The sequence below is a fragment of the Neoarius graeffei genome, chromosome 7, assembly GCF_027579695.1.
Source record: "Neoarius graeffei isolate fNeoGra1 chromosome 7, fNeoGra1.pri, whole genome shotgun sequence".
Lineage (NCBI taxonomy): Eukaryota > Metazoa > Chordata > Actinopteri > Siluriformes > Ariidae > Neoarius > Neoarius graeffei.
This window is the reverse complement of record NC_083575.1, coordinates 81,545,775-81,561,205: the sequence shown is the minus strand read 5'-3', so window position 1 is coordinate 81,561,205 and position 15,431 is coordinate 81,545,775. Positions and strand designations below refer to the sequence as shown.

The following is a 15,431-nucleotide window of genomic DNA, read 5'->3' as shown; positions in this document are numbered from 1 at the left end:
ACCTATCTGAGCAATTTTTTGACCTGTTTGTGTATCCACTCTGAAGCGATGGAACTGGATTCTTCGGGATTGCTTTTGTATGCCGCTTCCTTCAGTACGAGTCGGGCATATTTGTTCTGTTGCCTCGTTTTCGAACACTCATGTTCCTGGATTTGTGAATCTTTAACCCTTGACTTGACCTCCTCTGCTAGCGTCGCGGGAAGCGTGTCTTCTAATTTGGAATCCAAGCGGGATTTTTCCTGGTTCAAATAGTTAAGTTTTATATGTTCTGACCAATTCTCACATTCAAAAGTTGTTTCTCCACTCTCTTGAGGATGTTCAAAGCCTTAGTTCCTTTTACAGTTCTAGACAAGTGTAGACTGACGGGCATAATATCGTGATGTTTACAACGCAAGTTGAATCTTAGATGGTTCTGGTAGCATGTGATCTTTTTGCATGTTTTCTCGAGATCTTGAACAGAGTTCAAGCAATTTTTGCCAAAATCATTTATTATATTCGTGTGTAAACTCATCTGTGTTGGTAAACAACATTATAAAGGCTAAACTTTTGTTCCAACACATAAGGACTCGGACTTACCCGAATTTTCGACTGGCTTACTCCAGTCCTTGTCAAGGAATGACCCTCTGCTTCCTGCACGTGACTTTACGTGATTGGAGCAGAGGATCAAAGGTGAAAATCTACAGGAAACCAACACACACAGACCAGTACTTGAACTTCAATTCTAACCATCCTTTGGAACACAAATTAGGAGTAATCCGAACACTCTTCCACAGGGCTAACACCATCATTACAGACCCAGAGGACATACAGGAAGAAAAAGAACACATCACTCAGGCGCTCAAGAAGTGCGGGTATCCCCAGTGGGCGACTGACAAGGCTACTCAACCCAAACCCCATCAACCTAGGGAACAACACCGACAAAAAGACCCAGGACAGAACAACAAAGGCCTTATCGTCCTTCCCTACATCAGAGGACAATCTGAAGCACTCCAGAGGATCTTCAGATCCCAGGGGATAAAAACTTGCATAAAACCCACCTCCACCTTGAGAAGTCTTCTTGTTGCCCCCAAAGATAGAACTCCCAAGGAGGAAAAGTGCGGGATTGTATACTGGATTCCTTGCCATGGAAAAACTTCCAAAGGCCAGTGTAGAGAAAGTTACATAGGAGAAACAAAACGCTCATTGAAAACCAGGTTCTCAGAACACAAACGACCCAGCTCGACAATGTCAGAGGTATCACAACGCATTCATTTAGAATCACTGGGACATACAGTCATGTTCGTCACATTGGAAATACTAGACAGTGAACCGGATTTCTTCGCTAGAGGAGTAAAAGAAACCATCTATACGAGGGCCCCTCAACCTACTCTAAACAATGAGATGGGGGAGGTTCCAGTTATTGACAACCTTTGATCCTCTGCTCCAATCACGTAAAGTCATGTGCGGGAAGCAGAGGGTCATTCCTTAACAAGGACTGGAGTAAGCCAGTTGAAAATTCGGGTAAATCCGAGTCCTTATGCACTCAAAAAAATAACTTGCTCAGTGAACATAATAAAATTATGGAAAGTATTTCCACCCGGCGGCACGGTGGTGTAGTGGTTAGCGCTGTTGCCTCACAGCAAGAAGGTCCTGGGTTCGAGCCCCAGGGCCGGCGAGGGCCTTTCTGTGTGGAGTTTGCATGTTCTCCCCGTGTCTGCGTGGGTTTCCTCCGGGTGCTCCGGTTTCCCCCACAGTCCAAAGACATGCAGGTTAGGTTAACTGGTGACTCTAAATTGACCGTAGGTGTGAGTGTGAATGGTTGTCTGTGTCTATGTGTCAGCCCTGTGATGACCTGGCGACTTGTCCAGGGTGTACCCTGCCTTTCGCCCGTAGTCAGCTGGGATAGGCTCCAGCTTGCCTGCGACCCTGTAGAAGGATAAAGCGGCTAGAGATAATGAGATGAGATGAGTATTTCCACCCAAATAAAATGCGTTAACTTAGCCAGAAACAATTTTGTTGAATGACCGAAATGTCAACCGTTACATGTTAGACTTAGGTTCATGTAACAGACACCCATGTTGTTTTTTTTGAGTGTGTGTTGGAACAATATGGAATCAATTTTGTGCCAAAATGTTCATACAATACTTTTGAAATATCAAACAAAAACGACAAATCAAAATACAAAAAAAAGTTTAGTCTTTATGTCGTTTACCAACACAGATGAGTCTACACATGCTATATAATTTGTTTTAAATTTTTTCAGAGCCCTACTGAAAATCCATCCATCATCTGTAGCCGCTTTATCCTGTACCTACAGGGTCGCAGGCAAGCTGGAGCCTATCCCAGCTGATGGGTGAGAGGTGGGGTACACCCTGGACAAGTCACCAGGTCATCGCAGGGCTGACACATAGAAACAAACAACCACTTACACTCACATTCACACCTACGGTCAATTTAGAGCCACCAATTAACCTAACCTGCAAGTCTTTGGACTGTGGAGAAAACCCACGCAGACACAGGGAGAACATGCAAATTCCACACAGAAAGGCCCTCGCCGGCCACTGGGCTCGAACCCAGGATCTTCTTGTTGTGCGGCGACAGTGCTAAGCACTACACCACCGTGCCACCCCCTACTTAAAATCATATTGTATAATGTAGGTCTTCTGAATAAAGATTCTTCCTACACCCCCTTGAGTTTATGTACAAACCAGAATTTCATGATCATTTAATGGTGTTTTTTGAAAGCCCATACAACAACTGATTAAAAATGCATACGACATATAGCCTCGTGTCAGAATCAGGACATGCTATAGCTAATTTATTTTAATGTGCCATATTAAGGCATCTAATGACTTCAAATGGTCAACACATTCACTTTGCTAAGTCTTATGTAACAAATGAAATCCAATTAAGAGTTAGTAGAATCAAGAAATCCAGGTATCCAGTTGTTTCTCATCACCTCTGGCTATTCAGATCAGTGAGATGTTTCACAGAGCTGTAGAAGGTTATAAGAAGATAATGATAATAATGCCGAGAGGGATGCTAGTTTTATCCTTACAGGTTGAAAGAGGTAAAAAAAAATTAAAAGTGTAAGTACATAGCTATATCAAATGAGGATAGCTGTTAAAACATTTTTTCCCACTATTTTTTTAAGGTGAAAATTAGAAGGATCATTTGACATTCATTCTAACAGTCACTGCAGAGATTAGCACGCTGGTGTTAACATTCCAGCAGCAACATTTAAAACATTTGTAAGTTCAACATGCAGAAGTGGACAAAGGACCCAACTTCATTACTGAAGTCAAAGTACAGATCCTGCTGGTGAAATGTGACTCCGATACAAGTGAAAGTTGTCCAGTCAAATTTTTACTTAAGTTAAAGTTCTGAAGTACTTGCTTTTAAAAATGCTTAAGTACTAAAAGTAAATTTTCTGTCAACGCATTGTTGTATTATTGTCATAACGCTTAGGCCGAATCCCATTTCACCCCTTGGACCAACCCCTTGGCCCTTCCCCTCCATTTTGCGCGTTCACGTGAAGGGGTAGGGGTATCCCAATCCCAGTTAACGTGGAGGGGGAGGGGAAGGGGGAGGGCTTCTGTACCCCTCCAAACGGAGATTTTCCTGGAGCTGACTCCGAACGAAGGGGTTTGAGTGATTTCCCACAATGCCATGCGGATTTCAGCGAGATTTCATGCGGATTTCATAAAGATGGCGGTTCCCGCGGCGAAAGATTGTCATAAATGTATTTTCTCCATTATTTACGTGTTTTAAGTTGTTATCCAGAGGAAACACGCCGCTTGATTCGCTTTCGAGCTGAGAATGAGCAGCGATTTCTGAAATCCAAGCTGCTGCTAAAAAGCTTTGGGAGTGAGTATTGTTTTCGGTTGCTTTACTGCGTACGTTTTGTTCTGTTATTCTTGCTTTTATTGTTTACATGAGTGTTCTGACACCTCATTCTGTCGGATGTGGTGCACGAAGCGCCAAAGATATCCCATTCAGTGGTGTTAGTTAACAAATCACACCCTGCCAGCAGAGATTTCTGGTTCTGCCTCTGGCTCTGACTGTAGCGGCTGGTCGCAGCCAATGACGCATTTGGTCGCGTTTTGCTAACGTAAACGCTGACGGAGGTACGCGATGACGTATGCGATCGTTGAAGGGCTATCCCAATACGTAAGGGTTGAATTTCAAGCCCTATCCCTTGTAGCTCAGTTTCAAGGGGAAGGGCCAAGGGGAAGGCGGAGGGGAAGGGGGAGGGGTAGGGGTAGAAATTAGAATTGGGCCTTATAATACCTCATGCCTCTGAAGCAACCTACTGGATTATTTTGTGAATTCACAAAATGAACGCATGCTGTGCCATCATGGTGGTTTAATGTTAAGCTAGCTAGTCGTGAAGCTCCACCTGACATGCTAGCAAACTCTTTTCAAACTCAAAATCATATTGGGTAGCTAACACTACCAGAAAAGAAAGATTTCTACATTCTGTTTATTTGGCAAAATTATGCTAAAAGATTTCTGAAAGGACTTCGGATAAGTTAATGTCATTCATGTTAGCGTAACTCCGTTTTTACATGCTAACTAACAGTGTCCACGTTAACTAGCTATGTGTTAATGTTAGCCGTGGACAAGGCTACGGCAACTTGGCGGGCAAACCCATAGAAAGTCATTTGACGAACTAGACTGCATAGCTGTTGCAACGTTATTGCTAGCTCTAAAAGTACAGACAACTTCACTGCAAGCTTTCTCTTGGAATAAAACGTTTACATAACTCTATATATTTCCGCAGGTTGGACGATAAGTTTTTATAGGCCGTGATCTGGTTTGTTTTAGGCAAACAAAGCAAACATTTAAAACGAAACAAATCTTTAATCCTTTCAGAAAACTGAAACATGGGTTCATGGGCCATGGGTGCATTCATTCCCCAGAAGTACCGCCTCCTTCCATTCTGCCATCAACTGATCGTATTCAAATAAAGCTGCTGAGAAATCATTGAACTTGATTTTATACAGTCTATGGATGTGACGTGACCTTAGTGATTACTGATTGGCTGTCTCAGTGTCACCTGTGGAAAAACCAATCACGTTTTAGAAAAGAAAAGAAAAAAGTCCACTTTCAAAGCTGCTTCATAGTAACGAGTAATGAGGACCTTGACAGAAATGTAGTGGAGTGAAAAGTATGATATTTGTCTTTCAAATGTAGTGAGGTTAAAGTCATGAGTTTCCAAAAAAATAATAATACTCAAGTAGAGATACTCAAAGTGTACTTAAGTACAGTACTCAAGTAAATGTACTTCGTTACTGTCCACCTCTGTCAACATGATGTTATTTAATCAAACCAGACAATAGTGCATTAATATGCAGAATACATATACGTCTTTTGCAATCTGCTATGTAGTATTTTGGAGATAATGTGAAGGTGATAGTTAGCTGTTTTATATTCCTGAAGTGGTTTCAATATCAAAAATGACCTACTTTCATTTCGGAAAAATGTCACCTTCAGAAATAGTGGGTTTATTTGTTCAGAAAGTGAACTGTATGTAAATAAAGTGATGAAATTTATTAACCCTTTAACCTCCAACTTTTATAGCTCACTCTCATAATGCATAAACTATTCTGAATCAACTTATGATGTTTAAGTTATGTACGGTATGTGTACCCGACTTATAGGAACCTATTGAGGTATTTCACCCACGTGACCAAGTCACGTGACGCAGCCATTTTGGACGGCACGCTTAAGTCCTTCAGTGCAAGGCGGTATGAGATGGTGGAGACCTTTGCACATTTTAACAAGAAAGTAAGCTGTGATTTGTGTTAAATTGGATCTGTCTTTTATCACAAACACTGTACCCAGCCTTGGTATGGAGCCCTGTTTATTTATTTCTGTGTCCCGTTTCTTTCTAGCCTCTGTTATTGCGTTTTATGTCTGATGTCTGCTACATGCAACCCTAGACAAATTAACACTGCCTTGTTTCACTGCTCAGATGGGTTAACAAACACTGACCCATTTACTTTTTGCTATATATTTTATCAAAATTGCGTTAACTGATAAACTAACCTGAAATGAAATGATCACTGCAAAGTCTGGAGTACTCTGTTGGCTCCCAATCCTGTCTCTTCACAGCTGCAATCCATTTGGCCCTCTTGTCTGGGTCAGTAGGAAACCGGTAGTGATGTGTCGGTCGCGAACGGTCCGGTTCAAAGAGCCGGCTCTTTGAAGTGAAAGACGGGAGCCGGCTCTTCGGTGGGAGCCGAGTTGGGGAGCCGAATTAGTTTTTTGTCCTTAGGTGCCTCAGAGAGAGAGACTTTCACAAAAAAAGTTGCTGTCCGATTGCGTCTTTGTGTTGTCTATTACCATTCAAAGGAAAAAAAGTAGCATGGTGTACGCCTACTTTTTTTGGTTGGGGGGGTTGATGTCATTCACAGCTGCGAAAATACGAAAATTGGTGTAATGCTTAAAGCTGTGGAGCGCAGGGGAGAGGAGTCTGTGAGGCACCTGAGGAGGGGAAAATCAGCTGTGTATTTTATATTGGTAATATAACACAGTTTTGCATTATGTTTGTGAGAAAATAATTTATTAATTGGTAAGTAAGTTTTATTTCTATAGCTAGAACATTGTTACACTGCTATACTTTACAAAGCTTTACAATGGCTACAAAAACTAAAAAATAAAATGGAAAACATCCTACTGATAAAATATAAATAATAATGTAATTAATTAACTAGTTAATTGCAGCAATTAAATCAAAAATAAAATCTCAGGAGCCGTTTGGGAGCCGAAAGAGCCGGCTCCTTATAGTAAGAAGAGCCAAAAGAGCCGGCTCCTTATAGTAAGAAGAGCCAAAAGAGCCGGCTCCCGAAAAAGAGCCGAAATTCCCATCACTAGAAACGGGTAAAAGGAGCGTCCTGCATGCTGTCCCTGTCTGTTGTGGCAGCCCACAGCACAACAAGCAAACACCATGGTTATTTATAGAGTGCTTACTGACAAATTAATCTATTCTAGGTGTCTGTAACACGTTTTTTTTCAAGCCGGTTCTCCCTCTCTGTCTGCAGCGTTAGTATGTAGCTTGACGTTCAAAATGGCGGACACCGGGGCGTCACGTGACCCTGTGACGTCAGGTGAAATACCTCAATACACCCTAGTTCTGTTTCTTTTCACTGTTTACTAAAAAAGCATACATTAAAAATGCATTAATACCAGGTATATTAGTGTATGTTACTGCAGCTAGCAAGCTGATTTGGCTAACAACATTTCAAGTAGTTTACATTATGCAAATTGCCAATTGTCATCATAAACACTCACATGGACACCAATCAGACATAACATTATGACCACTGACAAGTGAAATGAATAACATTGATTATTTCATCACAATGGCACCTGTCAAGGGGTGTGATATATTAGGCAGCAAGTGAACAGTCAGTTCTTGAAGTCGATGTGTTGGAAGCAGGAAAAATGGGAAAGCGTAAGGATCTGAGAGACTTTGACAAATTGTGATGGCTAGATGACCGGATCTCCAAAATGGCACACCTTGTGGGGTGTTCCTGGTATGCAGTGGTTAGTACCTATCAAAAGTGGTCCAAGGAAGGACAACCGGTGACCCGGCGACAGGGTCGTGGGTGTCAAAGGCTCATTGGTTCACATGGGGCATGAAGGCTTGCTGATATGGTCCAATCCCACAGAAGAGCTACTGTAGCACAAACTGCTGAAAAAGTTAATGTTAACACCTTTCTGTTTTAGTCAGCATTAACTTTTTCTGCAGTTTGTGCTACAGTAGCTCTTCTGTGGGATTGGACCATATGGGCTAGCCTTCAAATCATGCGACTCAAAAAGCTTTGGCTGCCCATGACCCTGCTGCCGGTTCACTGATTGTCCTTCCTTGGACCACTTTTGGTAGGTACTAACCACTGCATACTGGAAACACCCCACAAGATGTGCCATTTTGGAGATGCGCAAACCCAGTCATCTAGCCATCACAATTTGGCTCTTGTCAAAGTCGCTCAGATCTTTACACTTGCCCATTTTTCCTGCTTCCAACACATCAACTTCAACAACTGACTGTTCTCTTGCTGCCTAATATATCCCACCCCTTGACAGGTGCCATTGTAATGAGATAATCAGTGTTATTCACTTCACCTCTCAGTGGTCATCATGTTATGGCTGATCGGTGTATATCCTATATTCTTGCGCAAATTCACACATTTATAGCGTAGCTACTATATATCACATATGTGTTCTCAACAAGAACTCTGAAACTATCTAAAACAAACCCAAATTACCCCAAGGAAGGCCCAGAACTCCATGTCCTCATAGCTGGTTATGTCCAGGTTCATAGCTACAGAAGTTTTCTGTTCAAGCTTCTTCCCTCCCATGATTAACTGATGAAGTAGTCTTTTGGGCCATGGTTAACATAGGTAGGACAAAAGTGTCTACATTCAGCAAGTGACTAAATAATTTTCTCCACTCCATGTTTTTCTCCTGCTAATGAAGCCTTCAACCCAATGACCCTGACAAAATTTAGCAAAGTAATGGAACATAATGGAGTACATTTCTTTTCTGAACTCAGAGTAGTCTGACTTTTTGATTGAAGTACTCCAGCGACAGAGGCCAAATTGACTTTTGTGCAATCTCTCTCTTAGAAAAATCGCTGCAGGGCACAGCTCATGAAATTAACTTCTGTTTGCCTTTACTTTCCCCTTAATACTAAGACTAATATGAGTTAGGGATTACTGAGTAAAGAACTGAATCGCAAATGGATATTTAAAGCCCTATGACATTTATTGTTCTCTCTTATATTGAGAATGCAAAGAGGATACAAATCATTTTACTGCAAATATTTGTCAATTAATGACTGTGTGCTATTTAGTTTTAGCACTCTTTGTGCACAAGACATGACATTTATCCATCCCTATAATATAACAACACACCTTTTTTCTTCCTTATTGTGTCCATAGACTTAGCTGTGTCTCTCAGGGGAATCTGTTTGGTCGGAAAGGCGAGATCCACCCTCTGGCTTTTCCCAATAACTCTCCAGCAAATCTGTGGTGTTTCTGGAGCATCAGCATGCCTGAGGGCTTATTGGTCAAACTCCACATCACTGATTTAGCCATTGTGGGTGAAGCAGGAGAGTGCAGTCAGGACAGACGTGCCATCACTAACAGCCAGCAGTCACTGGGTAAGTCGCCAATTGTATCCTTAGTGTTGATGTTACAAGTGATTTTTGAAATCAGGTGAATCTGGATTCACATTAAGTGATTCTAGAGTTACCTAGGTGAATTAGGATTTAGGGTTAGGGTTCAGTAATCTAGTGGAATGTTTAATTTCTTTCTTGCAATTGAATCCTTCATGATGTAATGGTAAAGTGGTGGGCTTCAAAGTAGAAGGTCCTAAGTTTGACTCCCAGTAAAGACAGTAAAAAAGGAAAGAAAACAAGTTAAATCAGAAAGACAGGTATATACGTACCGTAAGTGTAATTCTGGATAGAGAGGTATAAGAAGATATAAAGGAAGTGGGGTGAGTAATAAACAAGGGGGGAAGGTGAATAGAGAGTGGTTGTGGAAGTGCTTTCATTCTTTTATGACCCCCCTTAAAATCCAAGCCCCCATTTTTTAATGAGTCCCCCCCCCCCAAAAAAAAAAAAAAAAAAAAACTTTTATGAATGTTGACCTAATTCACCTAGGTAAATCTATAATTGTCTAGGTAAACCTAGAATCGCTGAGGTAGATTGAGTATCACCTAGGTAGATCTAGAATCGCTGTGGTAGAGCTAGAATCACCTCAGAAAATCTAGATTGATGTATGCAAATCTAGAATAACCTTGGTAGATCTAGAATCACCTAGGTAGAGCTAGAATAGCCTGTGTAAATCTAGAATAGTGTAGATAGATCTAGAATTACCTAGGTAAATATAGAATCACCTCAGTAGATCTAGAATTGCCAAGGTAAATCTAGAGTCACATAAGTAAATCCAGAATCGCCAAGGTAGATCTAGAATCATCTAGGTAAATCTAAGTTCACCTCAGTAAACCTAGAATCACCTGAGTAGATCTAGAGTTGCCAAGGTAGATCTAGAATAGCCTAGGTAAATCCAGACTCGCCAAGGTAGGTCTAGAATCCCATAGGTAAGTCTAGAATCCCTCAGTAGATCTAGAATCGCCAAGGTAGATCTAGAATTGCCTAGGTAAATCTAGAATCCCTCGGTAGCTCTAGAATCACCTTGGTAGAGCTAGGATCTCATCTCATTATCTCATCTCATTATCTCTAGCCGCTTTATCCTTTTACAGGGTCGCAGGCAAGCTGGAGCCTATCCCAGCTGACTACGGGCGAAAGGCGGGGTACACCCTGGACAAGTCGCCAGGTTATCACAGGGCTGACACATAGACACAGACAACCATTCACACTCACATTCACACCTACGGTCAATTTAGAGTCACCAGTTAACCTAACCTGCATGTCTTTGGACTGTGGGGGAAACCGGAGCACCCGGAGGAAACCCACGCGGACATGGGGAGAACATGCAAACTCCGCACAGAAAGGCCCTCGCCGGCCATGGGGCTCGAACCCAGGACCTTCTTGCTGTGAGGCGACAGCGCTAACCACTACACCACCGTGCCGCCCCAGAGCTAGGATCAACTAGGTAAATCTAGATTCACCTTGGTAAATTTAGAATCTCATAGGTGAATCCAGATTCACCTGATTTCAAAAAATCACCTGTAACATTGACATTTCACTAGCTGGCCTAACATTCATGTTCTTTCCCATTCATTTGAGTATTCTTTCAGTGAAATAATTAATCAGGATGATTGGAATGATATACAATGGAGAGTCACTTGAAGTTTGCAAATGTGTAAATGGAGGCATTCACTCTTATTTTACAAAATGGGTCTGTCAAAATGATTATGTAGATTAACAGTATCATTTGAAGCAAGTACATAGAGGATATAGTATTGAGAGAAATGACTGTGTCTGAGACAGTCCATTAGTAATTAGCTGACAAAGCATAGTGGCTACAGGGCAGAATTAGAAAGCACGAGTTGGACACAATTGTATAATTTTTGTTTTTTTGCAGATCTATTACTTTCTGACTGTAAAAAGTAGACCTGAAACCCAAACAAATGGACCAAACAATAAAAAAGCTATTTTTTATAGCCAGAATATCTCTTCAGTCAGGCTAAAATGCATCCCTGTCGCATATGGATTATTCCACAGATCTGTACTTGAATTCTCGATTCTGATTGGTCAGAAGGTGTTGATTTATTTTATTTTTTGGTTCCCCCCTCCCCCCAATTGTCTCCCTAATTTAGACATTGTCAACCAGGGAGGGTGAAGTCTATCCAACTGCATGTTATGCAACATTAGCGAATGGCGTAACACGCTCAGAGGAAAGCACTATCCGTCCGTTTCTGCATACATGATCTCACAGACACCAATGATTGGCTAGCATCGCTGTAATTGACAGATGAGAGAGAAAGAGAGGGAGAACTGCTCTTCTGGGCTTCTGGCATCATCAGGATTCGGACTAAATATATGTCTAGTTATTGGGCGAACACTTTTCTGTTGCACAACTCAATTTTCACCAGCAATTTTCGATAACTCTGACACTAATTTTCTATAATGTCGGCACCTGCTTATACTGTAGTCTAAATGGATTTAAAAACCCATTAATTATTGGTCTGCCATTAATTAAAAAAGAAAAGTATGGAATTTATTTTATTGTGAAGTTTTCTCTGAGGAGATGTTTATTCCATATCTATGGAAGGAGTCTCTGGTGTCAGCGCTTTTGGACAAGACACATGGAAAATCTCCAGGACAGAGGAGTTTGTACTTTCTCACTTTTCATGAACATGGCGTGCTGCATTTTTGTTTTGTTGTTTTTTTAAGCTTATTTTACTTCAAGAGAGTTCAAGAGGAATAAAAACTTAACCATTGGAATTTTATTTTTCTCTATTCAGTCATGCTTTGTCAGTTCATTTGTATGGCTGAATTGTTTTGTTTTCCTTGGCTGTTTGCTGAGTATAGATATCTCATCTCATTATCTCTAGCCACTTTATCCTGTTCTACAGGGTCGCAGGCAAGCTGGAGCCTATCCCAGCTGACTACGGGCGAAAGGTGGGCTAAACCCTGGACAAGTCGCCAGGTCATCACAGGGCTGACACATAGACACAGACAACCATTCACACTCACATTCACACCTACGGTCAATTTAGAGTCACCAGTTAAACCTGCATGTCTTTGGACTGTGGGGGAAACCGGAGCACCCGGAGGAAACCCACGTGGACATGGGGAGAACATGCAAACTCCACACAGAAAGGCCCTCGCCGGCCACGGGGCTCGAACCCGGACCTTCTTGCTGTGAGGCGACAGCGCTAACCACTACACCACCGTGCCGCCTGAGTATAGATACTTCAACAGAATATTACACAAAGTGTTATTCTGTCATCTGTTCAGTTGGCATGAGAACTTTCTTGTCTAGAAGTTCAGCACTTCTTGCCCCTGACTTTTGCACTCGTTGTACATCACTCTGGATAAGAGCATCTGCTAAATGCCTGTAATGTAATGTAATGTAATTTAATTTAATGTAAAATGAGATAGTCCCCGCTGCAGAATTAAACATCCACGGGATGGAGCTGGACTTGACCCAAGTCATCCTATCCACCTAAGCCCTAACTCTAACTCACATAAAACAAATCAACACACTTAACATTTATCCAGTTGTATGTACCTCAATGTAGTTTGGCTTGACTCCACACAAATAGGAAGTGCTAGATCAGGTCTGACTCCACCCCATGAACTTTTACTTCCACAGTAAAGGGTATTTTGGAGAAAAAAAACTTCAGGATTGAGCTATTATATGAAAATGAGACTGTCAATGATGGTGTAGCTCACTCTGGCCCAAATCTGGGTAGAAGTCATATGCACCCTAGGTACCCCTACCTTCATGCCATAAAGAATCAAAAATTGATGAAAAATTGAGGGAAAAGAAGCGCTTTGTGTGGAAACTGCTCATTTGGGCTTAATTAATCCATATCTTCATTATTAATTGCAATTATGCAAATTTGGGTGAAGCTATATGCACTCCAGGCAGACCTACCTTCCTGTCAAAAAGAATAAAAATCAGCGAAGAACCGAGAGAGAAGAAGCGATTTTCATGAAATGTGGACGATGCCGGACAGACGACAGATGACGGATGGACGATGGACAACACACAATGGTATAAGTTCATTGCCTGTCACCCGGATGAGCTAATAATCAATTTAGGGATGACTTGGTTTTGCATCTTGTCACATCACTCAACCCTGTTGTTGATGTTTGTTTCCTAAAGACTGAGAAGCTGACCTCTTCTGCTCCTCGGACTTGCCTGATCCATCCTGATGCCCCATGTCTGGGTGGAGTCTCATCACATTGTTCCTGTGGAGGACGGCCCCATATGGATAGTCAAAAGTGGCACTTGGAAGATGGCTCTGGACACTTACAGTAATACATTTATGCCTGAGGACTACAGTTAATTTGCGAACTTTAGGACTGCAGTTGTCATGAACAGTTTTGCACTCAAGTTTCCATCGATGAACAGTTTATAACTTCAACAAAACAGACTTCATGTTAAAACTATAATGAATTTCCTGGTTCCACAGTTATACTTTGTGACTCTATAGGACACAGTTATAAAAGCGAGTTATTTATAATCGGATGAGGATGGGTTCCCTTTTGAGTCTGGTTCCTCTCAAGGTTTCTTCGTCATGTCGTCTGAGGGAGTTCTCCCTTGCCACCGTCGCCACAGGCTTGCTCAATGGGGATAAATTAGGGATAAAATTAGCTCATCTTTAAAGTCTTTCATTTTCTTTGAAGCTGCTTTGCGGCAATGTGTTTTGTTAAATGCACTATACAAATAAACTTGACTATAGCAGCACATTCCTTATTAAATAAACAGTACTGATCATAGAGATAGTGAGTTTGGTGAGACAGATGGTTCAGCGTACTGCAAAATTTCAGCTTTGCTTTCATAGTCTTATTATACAACATATGTTAATGAATAACAAATTGTACTGCAGCTCCAAACACAACACAACTTCTGACCATCGTCGTCACTGCCAAACCCAGTCCAGGCTTGAGGCAAACCATGTTTGTTTAACTTGGCCAGAATTGCAGCAGTAGAGAGGCTGGTTCCTTTCCACACACTCACACATATGGGCAATTTAGAGTAGCCAGTTAACCTAACACCATGAGCTGGCCTAGTGGTTAGCATGTCTGCCTTTTGATTGGGAGAACGTGAGTTCTACTCGCAGTCGGGTCATACGGTACCAAAGACCATCATAAAAATGGTACCTACTGCCGTCTGGCAAGGTATGCTGCAATATGGATGCAAGTGGGGCGTCAAACTTTCATGGTTACCAGAGGACTAGGCCCCCTAATGTACTTACTTACTTACTGCTGCTGTCGTGGGTAGACCCACATAGCGCCAACACAAACGACCGCCAACTTTTCCTGTCCTGCGACGCCACCATAGCCTCCTCATATGTTAGGGATTGTTGAAGGTCTCTAGTGACCGCATTGCGCCAATGCATATGCTGTCTGCCTGGACGCCGGCGTCCTTGAGGTGCCCAATAAAGAAGTCAGCGCGGCAGGCGTGTTGGAGGCATGCGCATAATGTGCCCAAACCATGATAGTCGTCTTTGTCGAAGGATGTTCGTTAGAGGAACCTGTCCAGTTCTTTGGAAGATCTCCGCATTGGATTTACGCTCTCTCCAGGAAACACCAAGAGTTCTGCGAAGGCATCTAGTATGGAAGGCCGATAGTCGCTTCTCTTGCTGCACTGTTGTGTTCCAGGCTTCGGCTCCATACATTAGGATGGTAATTATTATGGCCTGATAGATTGCCATTTTTGTAACCCTAGCTATATAGGCAAGAGGCTAAGGGCTACGGAAATGGAGATCGGCACTGCCCGATGCGCCTTAACGGCCTGGTTAGTACTGGGACGGCAGACTGCCTGGGATCACCAGACCATGGCATGGGAAGGACTTTAGTTAACCTAACTGCATATCTTTGGATGGTGGGGAAAACCAGAGCACACAGACTCAGGGAGAATATGCAAACTCCACACAAAGACCTCCATCAGCCACTGGGCTTGAACCCAGAACCTTCTTGCTGTGAGGCAACAGTGCTAACCACTGCACCACCATGCTGCATTCTGACCATCACCGGATCAATTACAGAACAGGCACCAATCCAGGAGCAGTTATATCAAATATACTGTACATTCCTATGATGGTAAAACTGCAATCCATGCTTGAGGAATGTCCAGTGTATAAAAAGTGTACAAATTGCTGATGTGTGTCTCTAATGTATTGCTTTTCCCTTTTCTGGTTTTAAAGCTGTAAAGACATCTAACTGTAAAGTCCCTGGAGGGAGACAGAAGCAATGAGCTTGCAAGGTGTAAATTATTGCCCCTCATTACTGAGTTTCA

General features: G+C 42.1%; 1 protein-coding gene across 1 annotated transcript in view; it reads left to right on the top strand.

Annotated features, from left to right (window-relative positions):
• Positions 1–15,431, top strand: part of zgc:154142 (uncharacterized protein LOC555481 homolog) — a gene marked incomplete at its 3' end in the record, with an annotated part of 96,487 nt that overhangs the window by 26,678 nt on the left and 54,378 nt on the right. The window contains 2 exon segments of the mRNA XM_060925023.1: positions 8,947–9,152; positions 11,275–11,279. Of these exon segments, the coding sequence (XP_060781006.1) occupies positions 8,947–9,152; positions 11,275–11,279 (211 nt within the window).